The sequence below is a fragment of the Phragmites australis genome, chromosome 20 (genome assembly GCF_958298935.1).
Source record: "Phragmites australis chromosome 20, lpPhrAust1.1, whole genome shotgun sequence".
Taxonomy (NCBI): Eukaryota; Viridiplantae; Streptophyta; class Magnoliopsida; order Poales; family Poaceae; genus Phragmites; species Phragmites australis.
Window position 1 is genome coordinate 10,714,501 of NC_084940.1, and position 19,850 is coordinate 10,734,350.

Consider the following 19,850-nt stretch of genomic DNA (forward strand, 5'->3'; position numbering starts at 1 on the left):
TTCTCAAGCATAGTGACTTTAATACTAACTGGCAAGTTTAAGTTCACACTTTGACTAACAATAAATTAAAATATATTTAGTGAAGTGAAATGGATATGGTATCGTTAGATTTGCCATTGAAAATACTTTAAGAATATCACATGGTTAGGATTATTTGAACATATATTTGCTAAAAACCAATGGTCAAAGCATGTCCATAAAAATCAAAATTGCCCGGTTATTAAAAAACGGAGGGAGTAACCATGTAACGGGGCACGTCAGGACTCGAGCTCATCGGATCCGTTGACGACTGCGCCGTGCCGGTTCAGCCCCGCCGGCGCCATCGGACCAATGTAGTACTCCCCACATGAAAATTGTTCAACCTGGTCCCCAAGAATTTCACGGCAGGCAGAGTGGGTGCGTCCGCTCACCAGCGCGCGGAGCTTTGGAGAGGCCCGGTCGCGTGGGCGCACGCAGAAGCTAGCATTGCACGTTGGGCTGGTCAAACCCGTCCTTGCTATTTAATGTCGCCACCAAGAAGCAGCAGACGCGCTCGGTCACTCCGCTCAGGCCGACCACCAGATCGGCTCCGCCCGCCCAAGCACCTTCGCGCACCGCCCCCGGTTTCACCGTTTCACCCTGCGCGCAGCCCCTCCGCCGAACCGATCACCGGCCGCTCGATCCAGCCGCCAGCCGCCAGCCGGCAACCCGCGCGGTGCGCGGGGTGAGACACGAATTTGCCCCCCAGAACACGCGTTTTTAAGGCGCACGCGCAGCGTATAAACGGCAGGGGAGTGCGCGGAACCCGCCGATCATTTTCTCGCAGGGCACACCTGGAAAGAGGAGAGACCCCCCTGCTTACCTTTGCAAATCGCCAGTTGGTTAGCGCAGACAACCATCCGTCCCAGAGACGCAAGAATAAAGAGGAGAGAGAGAGAGAGAGAGAGAGAGTACTTGCTAGTACGCGAGGCGCTGGGACACAGAGAGGGAAAGGTGCGCGCGCTGGCGCTGGCCATGACCCGGGGCCGCGCCCGGCGGCCGGCACCTGCTAGCCGCCCCGGCGCGCTGGTGCTCCTCCTTGCCGCCGCCGCAGCCTTGCTGGCAGTGTCCCTCGGCGATGCCGTGGCCACGTCCACGGAGGAGGCAGAGGAGGAGGAGCCGGCCGTGGACTACGGCGCGGCGCTGTCGAAGAGCCTGCTCTACTTCGAGGCGCAGCGGTCGGGGCGGCTGCCGCACAACCAGCGCGTGCCGTGGCGGGGCCACTCGGGCCTCACCGACGGGCTGCAGCAGGGGGTGGACCTCGTCGGCGGGTACTACGACGCCGGCGACCACGTCAAGTTCGGCCTGCCCATGGCCTTCACCGTCACCATGCTCTCCTGGGGCGCCATCGACTTCGCCGACGACATCGCCGCCGCCGGCGAGTGGGGCCACGCGCTCGAGGCCATCAAGTGGGGCACCGACTACTTCGTCAAGGCGCACACCGAGCCCTTCGTCTACTGGGCCGAGGTACGTTCGTGACAACGTGTCGGTGTGTCGGTGCCTGCACAATACCATCTTGTTGCCTTCGTAACGTAGGCGTCGCCATTTCTTACCACTTCGACGCACGATCGATGGAGCAATCGAGAGATCGCACACTCACTCCAAGACGACGAGAAAAGGGAAAGCCCGAGACATGCAGTCACTCATTGATCGATAAATTTACTGCTGCTGCTGCGATGCAAATGATGACGGCCATTATGACGGGTGTCTCACGACAGCGCGTGGCTGACTGACAGGTGGGGGACGGCGACACGGACCACTACTGCTGGCAGCGGCCGGAGGACATGACGACGTCGCGGCAGGCGTACCGCATCGACAAGGACAACCCCGGCTCCGACCTAGCCGGCGAGACCGCCGCCGCGCTCGCCGCCGCCTCCATCGTATTCCGCCGCTCCAACCCGCATTACTCCCACCTCCTCCTCCACCACGCGCAGCAGGTACCGACCGATCACTTCGCAGTCAGTGTGTCCATGACTCCATGTACACGTACGCGTGCTAACGCCTAACGGTGTGTACTCGCGCGCCGCGTACGTGGCCGTGCAGCTGTTCGAGTTCGGCGACCGGTACCGGGGCACGTACGACAGCAGCATCTCTGAGGTGCGGAGCTACTACGCGTCGGTGAGCGGGTACCGCGACGAGCTGCTGTGGGCGGCGCTGTGGCTGCACCGCGCCACCGGGCGCGAGGAGTACCTCCGCTACGCCGCGGACAAGGCCGACTGCTTCGGCGGCGTCGGGTGGGCCATGACCGAGTTCAGCTGGGACGTCAAGTACGCCGGCGTCCAGGTCCTCGCCGCCAAGGTACGCCGCGCACGCACCCTCGCCCTGCTCTTCTCGGTCACGACCTGCTTGTTTAAAATTCGTTGCTTCGCGCGTTTATATTATCCTCTGCACTCCTCCGGCTCAAACGGTTGATTTTTTTTTTTTTACTGACACGGTCAGGCTACGGTAGCGTTACTGTATAAATTTTACACAGTGGCCTGACGGTAGATTTGCGTCATTGCGTGCACTTCTAGATGTCTGATTGGGTCTGGCTTGCTCTTCACACCGTTTGAAAGTTAGAGCTTGAAAGGCACAGGCAAAGGATCACCATACTTACCACGGCACGGTTCTCTCGTGTCAACCTCTCTGCTTTTCAATTGTTAATTACCTTTGTCACCCTCAAAAGACTAGAGAATTTTCTTTCGCTTCTTAAATGATAACAAAACTTTAGTACTAATACATTCCTCAAAACACTTCCTTTGCTTTGAGCACTCGCATGTTTTCAAACTTAACATGCAGAGTGAGCCGTGCAACCAAGAATCCATGACCCAGCCGTGCAATCCACTACGGATGCAGAACAAATTTATGACTCGATAATAGGACTATGCTAGCTTAATCTGTATGCAATTTCACATGAGAATTCCATCCAATTTTTACCACGGCAGAACAGTTCGCTGCTCGCGTCTCAGTTCCATGGCAGATGGATCGATGGTACTGAGAGTAGTAGAGATTGCAGAGAAAAAAAGTATGAACTCGAGAATGACATTCGCTATATTTTATTGCATTGAATCATGTATTTATGCAAGATAAACAGATATGCTCATATCTGTCGGGAAGACATGCCTTCCAAACAGATATCTCTTCTGAAGAGACATGAGTACCTACAAAGTAGTTATCCGTCAATGGGGTTCGGTCCTGCTTAGCAAGGGAAGTTAAAGTCGCCACATGGGCTTATACTTTCCTGTCCCCCAAAGAAAGCCCGTAGGATCCACGCTTCTGCTCCGCTCAGCTATCACGCCTGGCTCAGAAGCTGGGATTAGCTGCGATCGGAGGAGAGAAATCGTATCCGTGCTCTGCCCGGTTGCCGGTTCGCCGTCCATGGAACTGTTACGGTGGACTGGGACATGTAGATGGTTCCAAGAGCGAAACAGTTGGTCATCGATCGCCGGAGTGCACTTCTCGATCTTCCTGCCTACCATGTCGTTGCGATGACGCTGGTTGGAGGAGGAGAGGTGTGTGTCCTGTCTCCTGTGCACTGACCCGGCCACATGGTTGGGCATCTGATCAGGAGATGAGAGTCTTTCGTCCTGAAAGCTACGGTTGTATGCTAATCGAGCATAGGCTTTTTTTTGCGTCCACATCAGGGTTCCCCTGCTTCAGGATTTGGCTTACGCACTGACCCTTGGCAGAAAGTTCCCAGATTAACCCAACAACTCCGGTAGGGTTTGAACAAGCTAGCAACCTGTTAAGCAGCAGTAAAAATATAGACTTCGCTTCTAAGGCATGACTTGATTCCGTCGTACCTCTTGGTTGTTCTTTTTTTAAATGAAGACCACCTTAACATAGTTTAGTAAAAATTGCTTTGTCAAAGGATCAATCATCTCGCTGTTGGGTTAAGACTACCCAACCATATTCCCTTTATTTCGTTTCCTTTCCGATTCTCTTTCCTGTTCACATTTCTTTTATTTCCTCTCATCTCCAACAGCTTCCCTTCGAAGAGAATCGCGAAGGGAAAGAAGAAAGAATCCCGTTCTGAAAGGAATGACCTTAGGAATCCCGTCGTGAAGGGAAACCATTGAGAACGCTGAAAGGAACGGGATCCCTTCACGACGAGAATCTGACCGTGAAGAAAATCCCTTGACCTTGATCTTAGAAGGATCGCTCTCCTGCCTTAGCAACCAGGGGATCTCAGCTCCTTTCCCTCCTATATATGTCATGTGCCCCAGGCCAGACAATCTACGAGTTAGTTCCAGGTCATATATGGCCGACCTGGTCGCGCGTCGTATAAATACCTGATCAGTGACGGACGGACCACAAACACACACACACATACCTGCATGCTTCCTGCTGTCCTGTGAGTCCTGCTACACGTTCCTACGACACGAACATTTTGTTCTAGAGAAAATAGAAATAACTCCAAACATTCAGGCCATGATCGGTACGCGTAGATTGAAGGGGGGCCATACGGTTTTCAGCGAGATTCCCGCGTTCCAAACAGGATCGCACGATGCACAGCAATGTAAGCATCTGCACACAGGACTGGAGGACAGGATGCAGAAGGTAGGAGGGAATTATGACGGCGTAGACTAGGCGATCGAGAGCCTCGATCTGCCGGCCTGCCCACACCACGCCAGCTGCAAATTTAAATTCTCTTGGGCCAGGTGAGCAGAGCACCAAGCATGGCGAGCCATGGACAGGACAGGACAGGACAGACACGTCGGAATCTCTCATCTCTCACCAGTTGTAAAGCACTAGTCGTGGCTGCGCGTCGTCGACGAGTCCATCACACTAGCCGCCGACCTGGCCGGCGCTGAGGTAACTCCATCTCTTTCCTTGGAAGGCGAAGACCAAAGAGTGAAAGAGGTCACTACATATCATACGAGCTGCGTACAGTTTTGCTGATCGGTACAGGCCGGCGTGCAGAAAAAGTGGAGATTTCCCCTCCAAACCGGATGAAAAACACGAGAAATGTGGGAGCCCGGCCGCTTGTTCTGCGCTCGGCGTCGCCGTCCATCTCTCAACCAACTCTAGTCCAGGCCAAGGTAGACGACGACCGGGCATGCCCACTTGGCACCCGTAGTGCACGAGTGACCTGTCGCCGTGCGCCCGGAGAACGACACGTGTGTTTGCAGTCTGCACACTTGCATGCGTACGTCGCTGTGTGCCGACTCAGGGTCCCACGTAGACTCGGAATTCCACATGTCGTGACAGATGTGTGACCGGGACGGGTGACGTGGATTAGTTCTGATTTCACTGTCTTGACGGAGAACAGGAAGAGCGTACGCGCGCGCTGCATGCACTTGGGTCCAGAAGCATTGTTTTCCTGTCAGTCACTGTATATACAGCTCGGTCTTTACTGTGCAGCAGCCATCAGGATGTTACCCGTGGCAGACCTAATACCGGTGTCTTTTTCTTCTCATCTTCTTCCCAGTGTTATCTTGTAGGACGAGATAGAATGGAGCGAATTTATTTTGTTGTTAGCTATTTGGATGAAAAATAGTGGAATAAAATGGTTCAAAATCAGGAAATATTTTTTAAAGATTTAGGACAGAGTCGTTTTAAAAAATGGCAGAACGCAGCTGTCTCACTTCGAACGTGATACTAACGATAGCCTCAAATTACTAAAATAGACTCGTTTCATCCCACCCACCAAATAAACATCTGTATATAAATAAAAACATCGCATCTTAAATATATAAATAGAATCATCTTATTTCACCTTATTTTCTAACCAAACACTACTTTAATTTTTAATAGAGTTATAACCGTAGGCTGCTAAAGTCCCATCAGCCCCTCTGCCCATGATGAACAGATACGTACCACAGACTTTTAATGGAAAGATCGTGTATGGCATTTCTGGTTTTAAAAAAAGTACATGAGCTGCTAGTTTGTGCTATGAGTTTGTGTGGAATATAGCTGAATTTTACCTTACATCGATCTTTTGCTCAGAATTACTACCGAATTAAACTGTAAGCTCCACGAGAAAACTCTATAAAAGGATCAACTCTAGGTTAGTTGTATGTTGCTTCTGGCTAGGTTTAGCTAGTAGAATTGATTTTCAGTGATAAAATTTATATGAGCCCTCCTATCCCTAATGACGTGAAGGAACAAAGAGGCGTCAACAATATTAATTCCTTAGTTATACACTACAAGCAGCCAATTAAAGATGTGCCTCATTTGCAAGCACTGAGGGATGCCTAGTAGTACAAATTATACTAACTGTTGTAATCCCATGATGCATATGGTCCAACCAAATATCGCAATCAAAGTGGTTGTTGAGCTAGATAGCATTTTCTCATATACGTTTTCCTTTGTGCTCTGTTGCCGTGTCAACTCCAACACAAATGCATGGAGTAATTGATCTCCAGAAGAAGAAAAAAATCCAGTTCACAATAAAATGTTCATGGCATACAGCTAGCTGACTGATCTATATTGTGTAGCTGTCACCTTTTTTGGCACGTTAGAGTGGTAGTGACGTCCACATTTATCGTAAGGGAAATTTTCACCAGTTTTACGCACGATAGAGTGGTTTATTAAAATTATTTATTTATATTAAAGAGATAGGTGAAAAAATTATAGAATAAGTTAGTAGAAAAATAAATAAATAAATATTATGTATGATAGATGGACGGCTAAGATAAATTATATATACACGACTTGCATTTTCCATATTTATCTCATGGGAAAAGAGAACCAAGTGGGGTCCAAAAAGTCAGAAAAAACAAGCAACATCTTAAAATCAACCGTCTCTGTTTCTTCCTCCAAGCTCCAAACCATTTTCGGGACTTCTAAAAAAACCATTTTCGGCGCAGTAGCTCGGCCGGAAAGCTGGCCCGATCGCTGTCCTTAGATCGGAGGTGCAACGTGGCCGCTGCAGCCGCGCCGGTACGGCAGTGCCACTCCCCGGGCCCCGCCGGCCGGTGAGTACGTGGCCCTGCACCGCACCGGTAGGCCCCGGGGGCGAACTGGGCGGAACTAGTCAGAGGTAGTCATGTCATCATGTGGCCCGTCGGCTCGCGCGCCGACAGCAGCGCTGCGCGGAATTGAAGACGGGCTCGATCGGCTGGTCGAGCTGGATCCCAGTTTTGCAAGCAGACAAGCAGTTCTCTGATTGCTACTGCTGCTGCTGTGTCTCTTCTCCCATTCGGGTTTACGCAGCAGCAGCAAGAATTTAATTCGATTGATGCCTGCATCAGACTAAAGATCGATCGATGGTTGGGGGTGCGCTGTCAGTGTGGCTCCATCTGCTAGCCCATCGATTTGCCATTCTTGACGATCGACAGTGATGCTGATGCATGGTGTTGCATTTCTGTGTCACGAATTCACAGATTCATACTTGTAAACTTAGGCAATTTTTTATTATTATTCAGGCATGTGATTTTCGAATGTCGTGTGACGTTTTTGCAATTGCGTGATGTAACAGCTGCTGCTCGACGGCGATCCGGGCGCGGCGAAGCACCGCGCGGTGTTGGAGCAGTACAGGGCGAAGGCGGAGCACTATCTGTGCGCGTGCCTGGGCCGGAACGGCAACACCAGCGAGAACGTGGACCGGAGCCCCGGCGGGATGCTCTACGTGCGCCAGTGGAACAACCTCCAGTACGCCTCCAGCGCCGCCTTCCTCCTCACCGCCTACTCCAGCTACCTCTCCACCACCACCTCCGGCTCCCACCTCCTCCGCTGCCCCGGCGGGACCGCCGCGCCGTCCGAGCTGCTGTCCCTGGCGCGGCAGCAGGCCGACTACATCCTCGGCCGCAACCCACTGCGGCTGAGCTACATGGTCGGCTACGGCCGCCGGTTCCCGGTCCGCGTGCACCACCGCGGCGCCTCCATCGTCGCGCACAAGGCCAACAGCCGCTTCATCGGCTGCATGCAGGGGTTCGACAACTGGTTCGGCCGCGGCCGGGCCAACCCCAACGTGCTCGCCGGCGCAATCGTCGGCGGGCCCAACTGCCGTGACGAGTTCCGGGACGACCGCGGGAACTACATGCAGACCGAGGCGTGCACGTACAACACGGCCCCCTTGGTCGCCGTCTTCGCCAGGCTGCACCGCCTTAACACGGCGGAGGGGTGCCGGCGGGGGACGGCGGCGGCGGAGTGTAGATAAAGGTGGCGGCGGTGTGGAGGGCGGGAAATTCTTTTTTCTTTCTCCCATGCTTACTTTCATATATTTTTTTTGAACTGTTCATATGAGAGAGAAAGATAAAGAAAGAGAGTTTTGATTAGTGAAAGAAAGAACAGCGATCAATAGTGGAGAAATAAGGAGGAGAAAAGGGTGTGCAAAATCACATGTATTTTTAATCTAGGTGTGTCAGAATTGAAGGAAGCAAATCGAAAAGTACTGTAATGTTTACTGGAACAACAGTAAATATATAGACCATTACATGCATCTTACATCTGTATATATTTTTGAGTTTGCGTGTTTATCTGTTTCTTCATGAGCGTTTCCTCAATGTGTAGGAAAATGTACATTGTCCCTTGTGCATGCCCATATGAAATCTGAAGAAATTGTACATAAACTATCTTGCTCGTCTTTCTGAATCTTTCTGCATTCGGCTCGTCATTGTAGGCTAACACGGGCCGCTGGAGCATTGTTCGTTCCCCCTTTCATTTGGACTAGCCTACTTTACACTGGGCCGTTACAACCTGTGAATTGGGCCTTCTCAGAAGATCGCTGGGCAAGTTGTCAATGGCCTCCAATATCGCTCGGAAAGAGAGAATTTCACAAGAGATCGATAGTCAGCTCGCAAGTCGCTCGGAATGCGACTGACCCGTTGGGATGAGAAATTTCAGATTTTGACATCTTATTTGCGTGCCTCTCTGATTTTAACATACAATTCGCTTGTTTTTCAGAATATAACACCGATACTACGAATTTTTTCAGAATGTGACATTCTCTTATTTTTTTTTCTCAATTACGTTTTCCTCTCTACCGGACCGGACCAAACTGCCCCTAGCATCATCCGATGGCTCACTAAGTTGGGGATCGATTTGATTGAAATATCTCGAGCAACAGACTCGTTCGTCCTTATCTCCCCATCTCTTTTTCTCTATCAAGCTCGCCGTCGCCGTCGCCTAAGTTCCAGCTCGGCGCCGTCGCCCATGCTCTCGCGCTCGCCCTCCCTGTCTGCTGCAGGCCTCAAGACGCAGTTGCGGCCCGGTCCACATCCCTTCTCTCCCCATCCATTCTTCTCTTTGTGGAGCGAAGCACCGCCCCAAGCTGTTGCTCGGTGCCACCACCCAAGGTGTCTCGCTCGCTCCCCCTCTCTGTTGCAGTCCTCAAGACGCAGTCACGGCCCACTCGCCGACCTTAGTTGAAGTCGCAGTGCCTCCCCGAGATGCCGCAGTCATTCAAGGCGCATAGCTTGGTTTGAACCCTAGCTCATTGCCATTGGGGTTTGTTCAAGAGGTGGCGATCCGGTTGCCATTGATCCAGTGCCTGAACTGCAAGAAGGAGAAGGTGTTGGAGCTGATCGCAAGAACCGAGGAGAATTACGGGAACAAGTTATTCAAGTGCCCCCGAAACAATCGTGCAGTGAGTTCTCAAGAGCTTGTTTGCCAAATCAATTGTTTCAATTGCTAAGATTTTTGTTTTAATTTCGTATGCAGTTGCCTAATCGATGCCGATTTTACATGTTTCAACCGGAGTATGAGGAATTAGTTGGAAAGATTGCCATGGAATCGATCTCTGTTGGAGGTGGCGTCCCTAATATCTTGGAACAGCAAGAATTAAAGAACCCGAAGTTGGAAATTGTTGAAGTGAAGAAATAGTTGCTTTCGGAGACGAACAAAGCATAGTCTGAGAGTGGTGCAGAAGTCAAAATTGTCGAGATACATTACTGGAGCAAAGCTCTGCTATTTTTGACTTATGTCAATGTTGTTCTTATGTTGTTGTCGATCCTTGTGCTTCTAGTCAAGTAGAATTGCAGTAGTGGTTGTAGTAGGATGCTTGTTTGTAAGCTACGCTCTATGTGTTATGCAATGTAATATGCCTGACATTTGTCAAGTTATGCAATGTAAATTGGTGTTTTCCCATGTATCATTGTAAGTTGCAGTAATGAAAATTTTCATCACTGCCTCTTGGCCATTGCCCCACTTCACCCGTGATGCAAAATCCTTTTGCAAACTCTCCGATGAGCAACATCGATAGTCCACAACCCACTCATCATATTTGTGCGACACCAGCTCACAAGTTCCATCATCCAACTTAGCACAAAAATCGCCAAATGAAACACAGAGACTAAAAGCGGCACCAAGATCGATCCTTCCGAATATGAAAAAGAAAACAAGACAAAAATCATTTACCTTCCTGCCTAAATCGTCTGTGTTCCCACCCGTTTCTTCCCTAACTCGAGCTACAATAAGGATGGAGATTGGGTCTTACCCGGGAGAAACCTCGCTAGGAATCATGGAAGCTGACAACACCGTTCTAGTCGCCCTTGCTCAAGCAACCGATTTTGTAGCCAAACAAAATCATCACCCTTAGAGCAGCCCTCAAGAATCCTAGCTGAAACGAAGAGAAACTGGGTGACCTGTCCTTTTGTTTCTCTCTGTTTGGTTGACGGTTGAGGATCAAAACGATGAAGTCCCAAATACACCAGGGGCAGTTTGGTCCGGCCCGGTGGAGAGGAAAACGTAATTGAGAAAAAAAAAGAGAGAATGTCACGTTCGGAAGAAATTCGCAGCATCGGTGTTATATTCTGAAAGGCACGCGAATTGTATGTTAAAACTAGAGAGGCACGCGAATTAGGTGTCATATTCTGAAATTTCTTGGTTTGGATAGGCTTTTTCATGAAAAAGCTATTTAAATGGTTGACTTTTGACTGGATAAGAAAACGGTTGTGATTGAAATAAATTAAAAGCTGAGAAGCAGGTTGATAGAAGTTTTTCTAATTTTTGGTGTGCTGAAAAGCTAAAAAAAATTATTATAAAAACCAACAACCAAAATTCAATAGCCACAGTCGCTTCCTCAGATAGCTAGAAGCTATAAAGCTACAGCCTATCTAAACGGGGCCTAAGCCTATCAGCAGGCACTCACTTGCCACCAATTATTAAATTCTAGGCGCATTTACATCCAAGAATTAGATTATGTGTAAATTATGGATACACATTGTGTTCAGTGGTATTATGTGTTTTTTGCAAGTCTAGAGTCCTCCAATCTATCCCTACCATATGTAAGTGACTTGTACACATATGTGCATAAGGTGTGTTAGTTATGTGTGTCCTGTATATACTTAAAAAGATAGAGAATTTCACATAATATATTGTTTTTTTCAAAGTTTCTCCCTTTTTGTGAATTTTTTATGTTTGAAAGGTTTGAAACTTCTTTTTTCAAACTTCAAAAGTCTGAAAGTTGAGGATGGGTAATTAAGGAGATGCTTGCAGTTGCAGACGTACACTTGTTTGTTGTTGGTTCCTTCGAAGGAAGGCAAAGAGAGGCTCGACTACTGACTAGTCCGTACTAGCAGCGAGTGGGGAGGCGCTGACACCTCACCGGCCGAACCCAACCGCAAAGTAGGCACCGCCCCGTCCAAACCGCCGCGCGCGCGAGGCCGCAACCGCCGGAGCCGCCTCCCTCCCTCCCTCCCTGCCTGCCTCTGCCTCCGCCCCATCGCCGGCGATTCCGACCGCGCCACATGACCAGGAACCACACCCCGAAGTCGCTCGCCGTCCTCCTCCGCGCCCGCATGCACTCCGATCCCCTCCCCTCGCCCCCGCCGCAACCGTCCCCTCCTCCACCCGCCAACCCCGACCCTGCCGCCCCTCTCGCCGCCTCTATGCGCCACTGGCTCCACGCCTCCGCCTCCATGGCCTCCCCGCCCCCCGCGGCGCTCGACCACTTCTCCGACGGGTACCGATCCCTCGACCGCGGCGGGCGCCGCGAGGTCCTCCGCTCCCTCGCCACCGACTACGACGTGCCCCGCGCGCGCGTCCGCGACCTCATGCGCCAGTACATGAGCGTCGCTTCCGCCGCGGCGGCAGGCGGGGATGAGGCGGAGGCGGAGGAGGAGAAGGAAGGCGCCGCGGCGGCGCTGTACCGGATGGAGAGGGGGCTCCGGGACGCGCTCCGGCCCAGGTACGCCGGGTTCCTCGAGGCCATGAACGCGCAGCCCGGAGGGCTCAAGCTCCTTGCCGTGCTCCGTGGCGACCTCCTTGCCTTGCTGGGGTGAGATTGCTATCAAAACTGCCATTGCCATGCTTTGCTGTTGTCATCTCTAGAAACGGAAGGGGATATAAGGTGTCTTGGCGATTCCAAACTTGCAATGCAGGGAAGAGAACGCGCCGGCTCTTCGTGCACTGGATTCGTACCTGAAGGAGAAGCTCGTAACGTGGCTAAGCCCCGCGGCACTGACGCTCCACCAGATAACCTGGGATGATCCGGCCTCCTTGCTAGAGAAGATCGTGGCATATGAAGTTAGTGTCCAACTCCCCGTTGATATGATCCAAAGGATGGCCTGAAGTGGTACTGTGACGATTTAACTGACGATTTTGTTTTGTTGTGTAGGCTGTGCATCCAATCAGGAATCTGATAGACTTGAAGAGACGATTGGGTGTCGGCCGTCGTTGCTTTGGGTACTTCCATCCAGCAATACCAGGTTGGATTGACTGCTTGGTTGCTAATTGTGGTTTGCTGCACTTCTAGAGTATTACTACTGCCTACTTATGATGCCACAACCGAATCTAGTCTTCAAGTAACTGTGCAAGTGTGCCTGACCAAATGTGAATATCTAGTTTCATAAGTTCACCGATATTTTCCTACACATGTTTTAATTTTTCATAAGGACGAAATCAGTGTATGACAACATCTATACAGTTAGCGGTTAAGATGTTAAGTGCACCAGTTCACTGTTTGTGGGATGACAATTCCTGAGTTTGCAGTTAACTTTCTCTGAGTGCTCTTACTGTCTTTGTTAACATTAGGGGAGCCCCTGATTTTCATTGAGGTTGCTTTGCTCAAAGATATGGCTACATCTATACAGGTGATTAAAGTCTGTCATAGTTTATTCGATTAAATGGGCATTCTACTCCTCTGCACCTTATGCTCGTCTTTTATCATATCAGGAGGTCTTGTGGGATGACCCCCCGACTCCTGAATGTGAATCCAACTGTGCACTGTTTTATTCAATATCGTCAACCCAGGTAAGCAAAGTTGCTTAGGATTATTAACAAATAAAGTTCTGTGGTAGGCATTAGCATGACCAATAAACTGGTGCCTAGAACTGATTGTCTATTAATATTGTCAGCCTGGCCTATCAGGTATTAATCTGGGGAAGTTTCTTCTGAAGCGTGTGATTGACATGTTGAGAAGAGATATGCCTTTAGTACAGGTACCACTTCTAATATCTGCCCATCAATAATCACTATTATACACATCTTTATTCTTATTTTCATTCTATCGGAAATCGTTGAAAATGCAATAGTTTTGTGCTTCTATGAGTGTGCATTGATTGTTTCACTTAAAAACTATAGTAATCACTGTTTCCTGCAAAATCAGTGCAGCATTAATGGTAACATAGCAGATAATTCATCAGGCTTCTTAAGATCGTGTTAAGTAGTTAGCTATGTTTACTGGTACATCAAATATCATATACTTCTTATGTTGGTACTTCATGCAGATTTTTGCGACACTTAGCCCAATCCCTGGTTTCATGCAATGGCTTCTTGCTAAGCTGGCCTCCCAAATAAAATTGGCAGAGACAGAGTCACGAGAGGTCAATTCATTAGGAGGAGCTAGTTCTACTTTCAGAGAATCCATCCTTCTCCCCGATGAAGAGAAGATGATTCATGATGCCAGGTATGTTCAATTCTGACAAAATGTGGCAAACTGAACTTCACCTGATTCAGCATTGTTCTTGTTTTATCCTTTTCAGAGTAATTGCTTTTTCTGTTTCAGAATTTAGTACCTGATAACTCTAAAGACTTCAATTTTCTGAAGAATTTGGATGTTGAAATTTTAGAAATATGCATAGTGTGTTCTGTAATCCACCAACTCCTGTTCACGTTTGTTGTGAATATCTTGGATATTCAACAAAGAAATAGTGTAAAAGCCTAAAAGTTGCTTCTTGATCTTTGATCATCTGTGCTGTTACTGTTGCTGCAGTGATCAAGCTGATGGAAAACAAGGAATTGAACTATTGTTAGATATACTGAAATCAAGTCAGTGGGTAAAGTCTGACAAGTTATCTGCTGCATTGAGATCTCCTCTTATGCGTCTGTGTGCAAGGTATGCAACAGCATTATTTCCACTGTATGCGCACATCTCAACAATACATATTAGTTCATTTTCTGAGTATGTGGAGCATCATGTATTAATTGCAACCATTGATAGTCTTCATTATGATGTATAGGTATCTTGCCAGAGAGAAAAAGCGAGGAAAAGCTCTAGATGCTGTTGCCAATTTCCACTTGCAAAATGGAGCAGTAAGTTAGCCACCATCAGAAATTCAGTCTCATGCTGAGGATAGATGTGGTTTTGCAGGGTTTAGAACCAGAAAATTTTGTTTGGTCTACCTACACCAGAAAAATTAAATTTCAAATAATTTTCATAGAACCATGTTGTAATATCATATTCTAATACTGCTTTACTGATGTAAGACGTTTTATGCTACTTTTTATGTATAAAATTTGGGGCTTTGGGCCTAATCATATCAGAAGAATAGCTGTTTGAAACAATTCTGTGGCTTTACATAACAAGACTAGCTATTTTGGCAGATGATTGAGAGAATAAACTGGTTGGCTGACCAATCAGAGAAGGGCATTCAACAAAGTGGAGGTATCATGGTAAATTATCTTTACAGGTATGCTTCTATTGAACTAATGCTGATCTGAATACTTTTGGATAAGTTTCATGGACAATATGTATTGTAAAACTGTCACAACATTCAGGTTAGAAAATATCGAAGAGTATGCACTGTCATATTCGGGTACAGGGCTTATCCATTCTACACCTAGCTTGTCCCACTATCTTGAGGTAACTTTTATTCTTGGCTTGTGCTGTATACTGATATTTTAAGTGGCCTGCCCCTTTTTATCACAAGTATTTCTTCATCCTGCCTTTTGTATCTCACTGAGAACTCTGTAACAGCCAAATGATACGTGAGACGGAACGAATTTTGCTTCCACCAAGGTATTATATCAGTCATTGGATACTTTGGACCAAGATGATTTACAAGGATAGGATATTGCACTTCTTCCCCTGTTCATCATGGACATGGCGGGCTCATAAAATAGGCTTGTGCTAATATAGCTGCCTGCATCTGTGTTCTAGTTGGTCCTGCAATAGTTTGTAAGAGGCTGCAAAACTGATATCCTAACTTCTTGTGCATGCCTTTTCTTTTGGAAAATGTAGCAGAAATTATTGCACGGATGTGCGTATCATGCGTGTGCATGTAGGAAGAAACATTTCTGACATAGCTGAGACCAGACTGGTTCAGGGACCTCCAGCATATTACGTGCACACTTTTTCTGTTGTTGTTGACACTGCCCTGCGTGCACTCTTGTGAACTGGCTTAGCTTCTGTAGGGGCGATCCGCAATTTGCAAGGACGCCGTCCAGTGTTTTGGACTCTTGCCTGCACCGCGCTGTTTGAGAATAGCCTCAACATGGTTTGCTCCGTTCGGTGTGCTCATACTGTAAATGCATGAGCTTTTTGAAATTATTTCAAGTGCAGCTTAAATAAATTCAAATACTTGTAGCACTACGTCCTGGCTGCACGGCTGAAAATAGAGCCGTTCGTACGACTACACAATTGACTGCTGTCAACAAGCGGAGTTCGAGATCCAAATGGGCTTGGCTCGAGCTAGAGCGAGCTTATGTTGGACTCCGATGCTCCGAGCTTGGGTCTAGGCTCGAGCTCGAGTTCCACTCAAGTAAATTCGCTAACAAATTACACGTGGGCATTTCTCTTCTCTTTTCTCCTCCTTAAAAAAATCGCTAGTGCACGTATCGTCAACGTTTTGTTCTGCGCTCCTTGCCCCTGGATCGGTCTACGCACGATTTTTCTCCTCCGCATTTGCTTGGTTTTCTTCGGCGCGCCTGCCCGCCCGCATCTCCGCTTGCTAGCCCACATCCTTCCACATCCCGTATCTCTCGTGCCGCCCGTCCGTCGTCACCTCCTTCCCTTCCACGCCGCCTCTGAGATCTCCAAGTTGCCTGCCTGCTCTTCGCTTGCCCCACCAGCCTCCATTTTCACTCGCCACCTCCTTGCCACTGTATCCTTTCACCCGCCCCTCTTCATTGGCCTCGCCATCCACGGGCCACAGCTCCACCCCATGACGCCCCGCTCTTCCTCCGCTCTTCCCTTCCAGGATGCAGTGAAGTGGCAAACGCAATCGAGGAGGGTAAGCCGACAACGAGACGGTCCTCCTGAGACGCCCCGCCCATCACCGATATGTCCTATCCCATCGCCGAGGCAGCCCCCGCTCCAGCGAATCCTTTGCCTGCCGTTAGCTCCGAGCTAGACCGCGCCTCCGCACCTCCATTCCCTACCATGCTGCCGCCCGTAAAAGGACGACCTCGCCGCTGCACCTCTGAGAATCTGCCACCGGTCGGTTATAGATAAAGGCAACAATTGAGAACCCCAGTGTCCCATGCCATCGTGCATTCTCTCCACGAAAAGTGCTGCGTAAATTTTGCACATGATGGGATCATACCAAATATATTCTTCTTTCCAGATCTATCCATATACTATGGGATTGGCAGCATCATAATAATTCATAGGAAAATCCAAGAAAGAACAGAAAATACTAGAACTTGTATTATTAATTGAAATAAAAAAATAAATATACACAACTTTTTTATCTCAAAACTTTAAGTTTATCTCAGTCTTCAGACAAGTCATAGGAAAATGGGGAGCATTGTCGTACCATACATGCGAACCATTTGCTTCCAAACCCCACCCCAAGCGGCTAGACAATCTGCCACTTTGCTACATTCATGTGGGGACACAAAGACGTTACATATAGTAAATGATGATAGCATAAACACCCTAAACCCAGCCAAAGCTGATGCATCAATCTCCAGGACAACTCTTTAAGTAAATTGACCACATGCCATCTGCAAACATCTCAATTCACGATTTGCTATCGACAAAGTTCGTTTTCACTATGTACCACTAACACAATTCACGATTTGCTATCGACAAAATTCGTTTTCACTATGTACCACTGACAATCCAAAACTTATACTTCATACCATTACCGTTCGCAACACATCATTTAACATGTCAAATATTCTAAAAATGACCCTATTACCCTCGATCCAAAACAGAAGCCAACCCTTCCCTCAAATCCCATCGACAATCCCTAGCCTCCAAATCGCGATGGGAGGCAACAGGGACGGCAAGGGTGGCATGGGCCATGGCATGGACGACCGCGACAACGTGGCCCGCAATCAGGACGATAGGGGCAACACGGGCCGTGATGTAGACAATAGCACCCACGGCGAGGAAAATGACAGCAGCAGCTTGTACACAATCTAGGTGAATGTTTGAGTTGTATATGATATACGTTAGAGCTATGACCTAGTACTTGCTAGGTATATGGCATACGGTGAAAATATGTTTATTTTGGTGCAGTGGTATAGAGTGAAAGTTTCATTATGCTCCATAACCCACAAAATATGGGTAGAATGGACTTTTCGTATGGCCAAACGAAGCATAAACGAACGTCATGCAACGGTGATGGTATGAAGTAAAGAATCTAGCATTTTAGTGGTACAACTTTGTCAATGGCAAGAAATAAAACTTGAACATTCTTGATGGCATACAGTCAATCGACCCAAACTCTTTCCATCCCTAATGATGCGGAATGTTGGAGCCTGTGTATTTGTATATTGTAATTTTGCTCTTCTAATTGCTAGATCGTGAGAGACCTATGAGGCCCTCACATCATCTCACTGAGGCAACTCGAGGGCGACCCTGACCCTCTACCTCCCCACCCTGTCAACCGCTTGGCGCGATCATCGTGGCTAGCGTCGGCCAGTGGTGGTGTCGGCAATCAGCAGCATAGTTGCAACTTTCCTCCTCCATTCCCTTCATCCTTTCTCCCTCTTGTAGATCTAGTGTGTCTTGAGCTTTGGACTGTGGTGGTGGTTTTCCTCGAGCTTCAAACGCTCCCTTGGGGTTCAAATCTATCTCCCTAGGGTCTGGATCTGATGGACTCTCATGGTGAGGGCCATTGTCGTCGAGGCAGCCAGCTCTGGGTGGGCCATGCACTTTGGCGGTGGCCTATAGGCTCCTGGAGGTCGTACAGGTGCCGCTCGCCGAGGTTGTGTTGGGCTATTCGAGGCGGTGGTTCCGAGATGCACTCTTGGTGGTGCGCGCCATCGACGCCACATTATTGGTGCTCATCGTCCAAGTGTTCCTATCCACAAGGGCTCTAGTCGCAATGGTCGAAGCCGCAGCCGTGGTGCTCGTGGCATCCCTACCAATGTGGTAAGTTCTACTCAGGTCTGCCGAGTGTGTTGGGGCTTCATGTTCCGTGACACATCCTCTGAGATCTACGACCACCAGTCTTCTCGTGGGCTCTTCCTGTACCGACCTCCCCGCGCTACATCAGCTCCTCCCCTTATCGGATCTATCTCTCTTCCCCTAGATTAGGAGCATGGTGTGCTTTGTGGATTCAAGCTGGCTCTGTGGACGGTGCATTTGTGCGGAGTCAGCGATTGCTTTGTCTACATGAGGCTGGTGGGGCACGGGGTCGCCAAGCAAAAAGCTTTGCTCGACTTCTTCCAGTGTCGGCAATGGCAATGCCCTTGGGCACCACTTCCCTTCTTTGAGACGTCGTCGTGGTGCCTTCTTTCCACCATGGGGACTATTCGGGTAAACACCCAGCTCAAGCTCTCAGAACCGGTGATGACGGCGTCTCCAACATTGTGTTCTCCTTGGAGGCATTGCCTTGGAGGGTTCCTCATGTTGGGTGGCTGTTGGCTTGGACCAATCAGCTTGGTGGTGACGTTGCCTACAATTAGAGCAAGTTTAGCAAGGTACTTGGGCAGGGTTGCGGTTAGGGATGGATAACGAGCTGGCTCGGCTCGGTCTAGCTTGTTATGCTAACGAGCTAGCTCTGCTAGTCTCATTAAGGAACCAAGCTAAAAGATAGGCTCGGCTCGGCTCGGTCCAACTCGCGAGCCAGACATAGTCGCCACTATCCCTGGCAGTCACTGACACGGCTCTGCTTGACATAGTGAGCTGCAGGGGCCCTTGGGCGTGAGCCGGACTGCAACGTGTTGTGTTGTGACATCGTGTATTGACAACACCATTTGTGAGTCCATCCACCTTCATCAGCTCCTTGATCTGTTTCGGAGTGGCAACTGCGCCAACACAAATTCAGCACAATGATCAAGAAACATATGTGCAATTGCCCGTAACAATGTGACAAACGACATAATCGGATCATGGAACCTGACAATGTGAGAGATAGCACAATCAGACCCCACGTGACCATGTCAGGTATAACAGGAGTTGGGCGATACGACGTCGAGGGCTCTAGGTGGCACGACGTGCCAACGTCGAGGGCTCCAGGCGGCGCGTCGTCGATGGCTGGAGGTGATGGCGGCTCGGGAAAAGGGCGTTGTCGATGCGTCGAGCTAGGGCGTGGTCACGTGGAGCAATGCTTAGGCCTCAGGCCTCATGTGGGTCGGCTAACTGGGTCTAGCTTGCTAGGCTCGCGAGCTAGCTCACGAGCTAGCTCGGGCCAACTCGTTAACAAAATGAGCTAAAATGTTGGCTCGACTTGTTACAAAATACAATAAGCCGGTCCGAGCCGAGCCGAGCCAAGCTGGCTCGCGAGCTTTGAGCTATTGGTTCACCCTAGCTGCGGTTTAGATTATTTGGCAGTCTTCTGAGCCTAGTTTAG

General features: G+C 49.0%; 2 protein-coding genes across 2 annotated transcripts; both read left to right on the forward strand.

The window, feature by feature from the left end:
- Nucleotides 1-560: 560 nt before the first annotated feature.
- Nucleotides 561-8,383, forward strand: LOC133901554 (endoglucanase 22-like). Its single transcript, XM_062342897.1, has 4 exons — nt 561-1,485; nt 1,755-1,955; nt 2,062-2,316; nt 7,421-8,383. The coding sequence occupies exons 1-4, from the start codon at nt 994-996 to the stop codon at nt 8,099-8,101; spliced, it is 1,629 nt and encodes a 542-aa protein (XP_062198881.1). The 5' UTR covers nt 561-993; the 3' UTR covers nt 8,102-8,383.
- A 3,031-nt stretch (nt 8,384-11,414) lies between these two features.
- Nucleotides 11,415-15,474, forward strand: LOC133902146 (uncharacterized). The gene is made up of 12 exons (XM_062343744.1): nt 11,415-12,160; nt 12,264-12,408; nt 12,500-12,590; nt 12,916-12,974; nt 13,057-13,134; nt 13,239-13,322; nt 13,611-13,789; nt 14,096-14,218; nt 14,343-14,415; nt 14,707-14,792; nt 14,881-14,965; nt 15,080-15,474. The coding sequence occupies exons 1-12, from the start codon at nt 11,631-11,633 to the stop codon at nt 15,092-15,094; spliced, it is 1,548 nt and encodes a 515-aa protein (XP_062199728.1). The 5' UTR covers nt 11,415-11,630; the 3' UTR covers nt 15,095-15,474.
- The last annotated feature ends 4,376 nt before the right edge of the window (nt 15,475-19,850 follow it).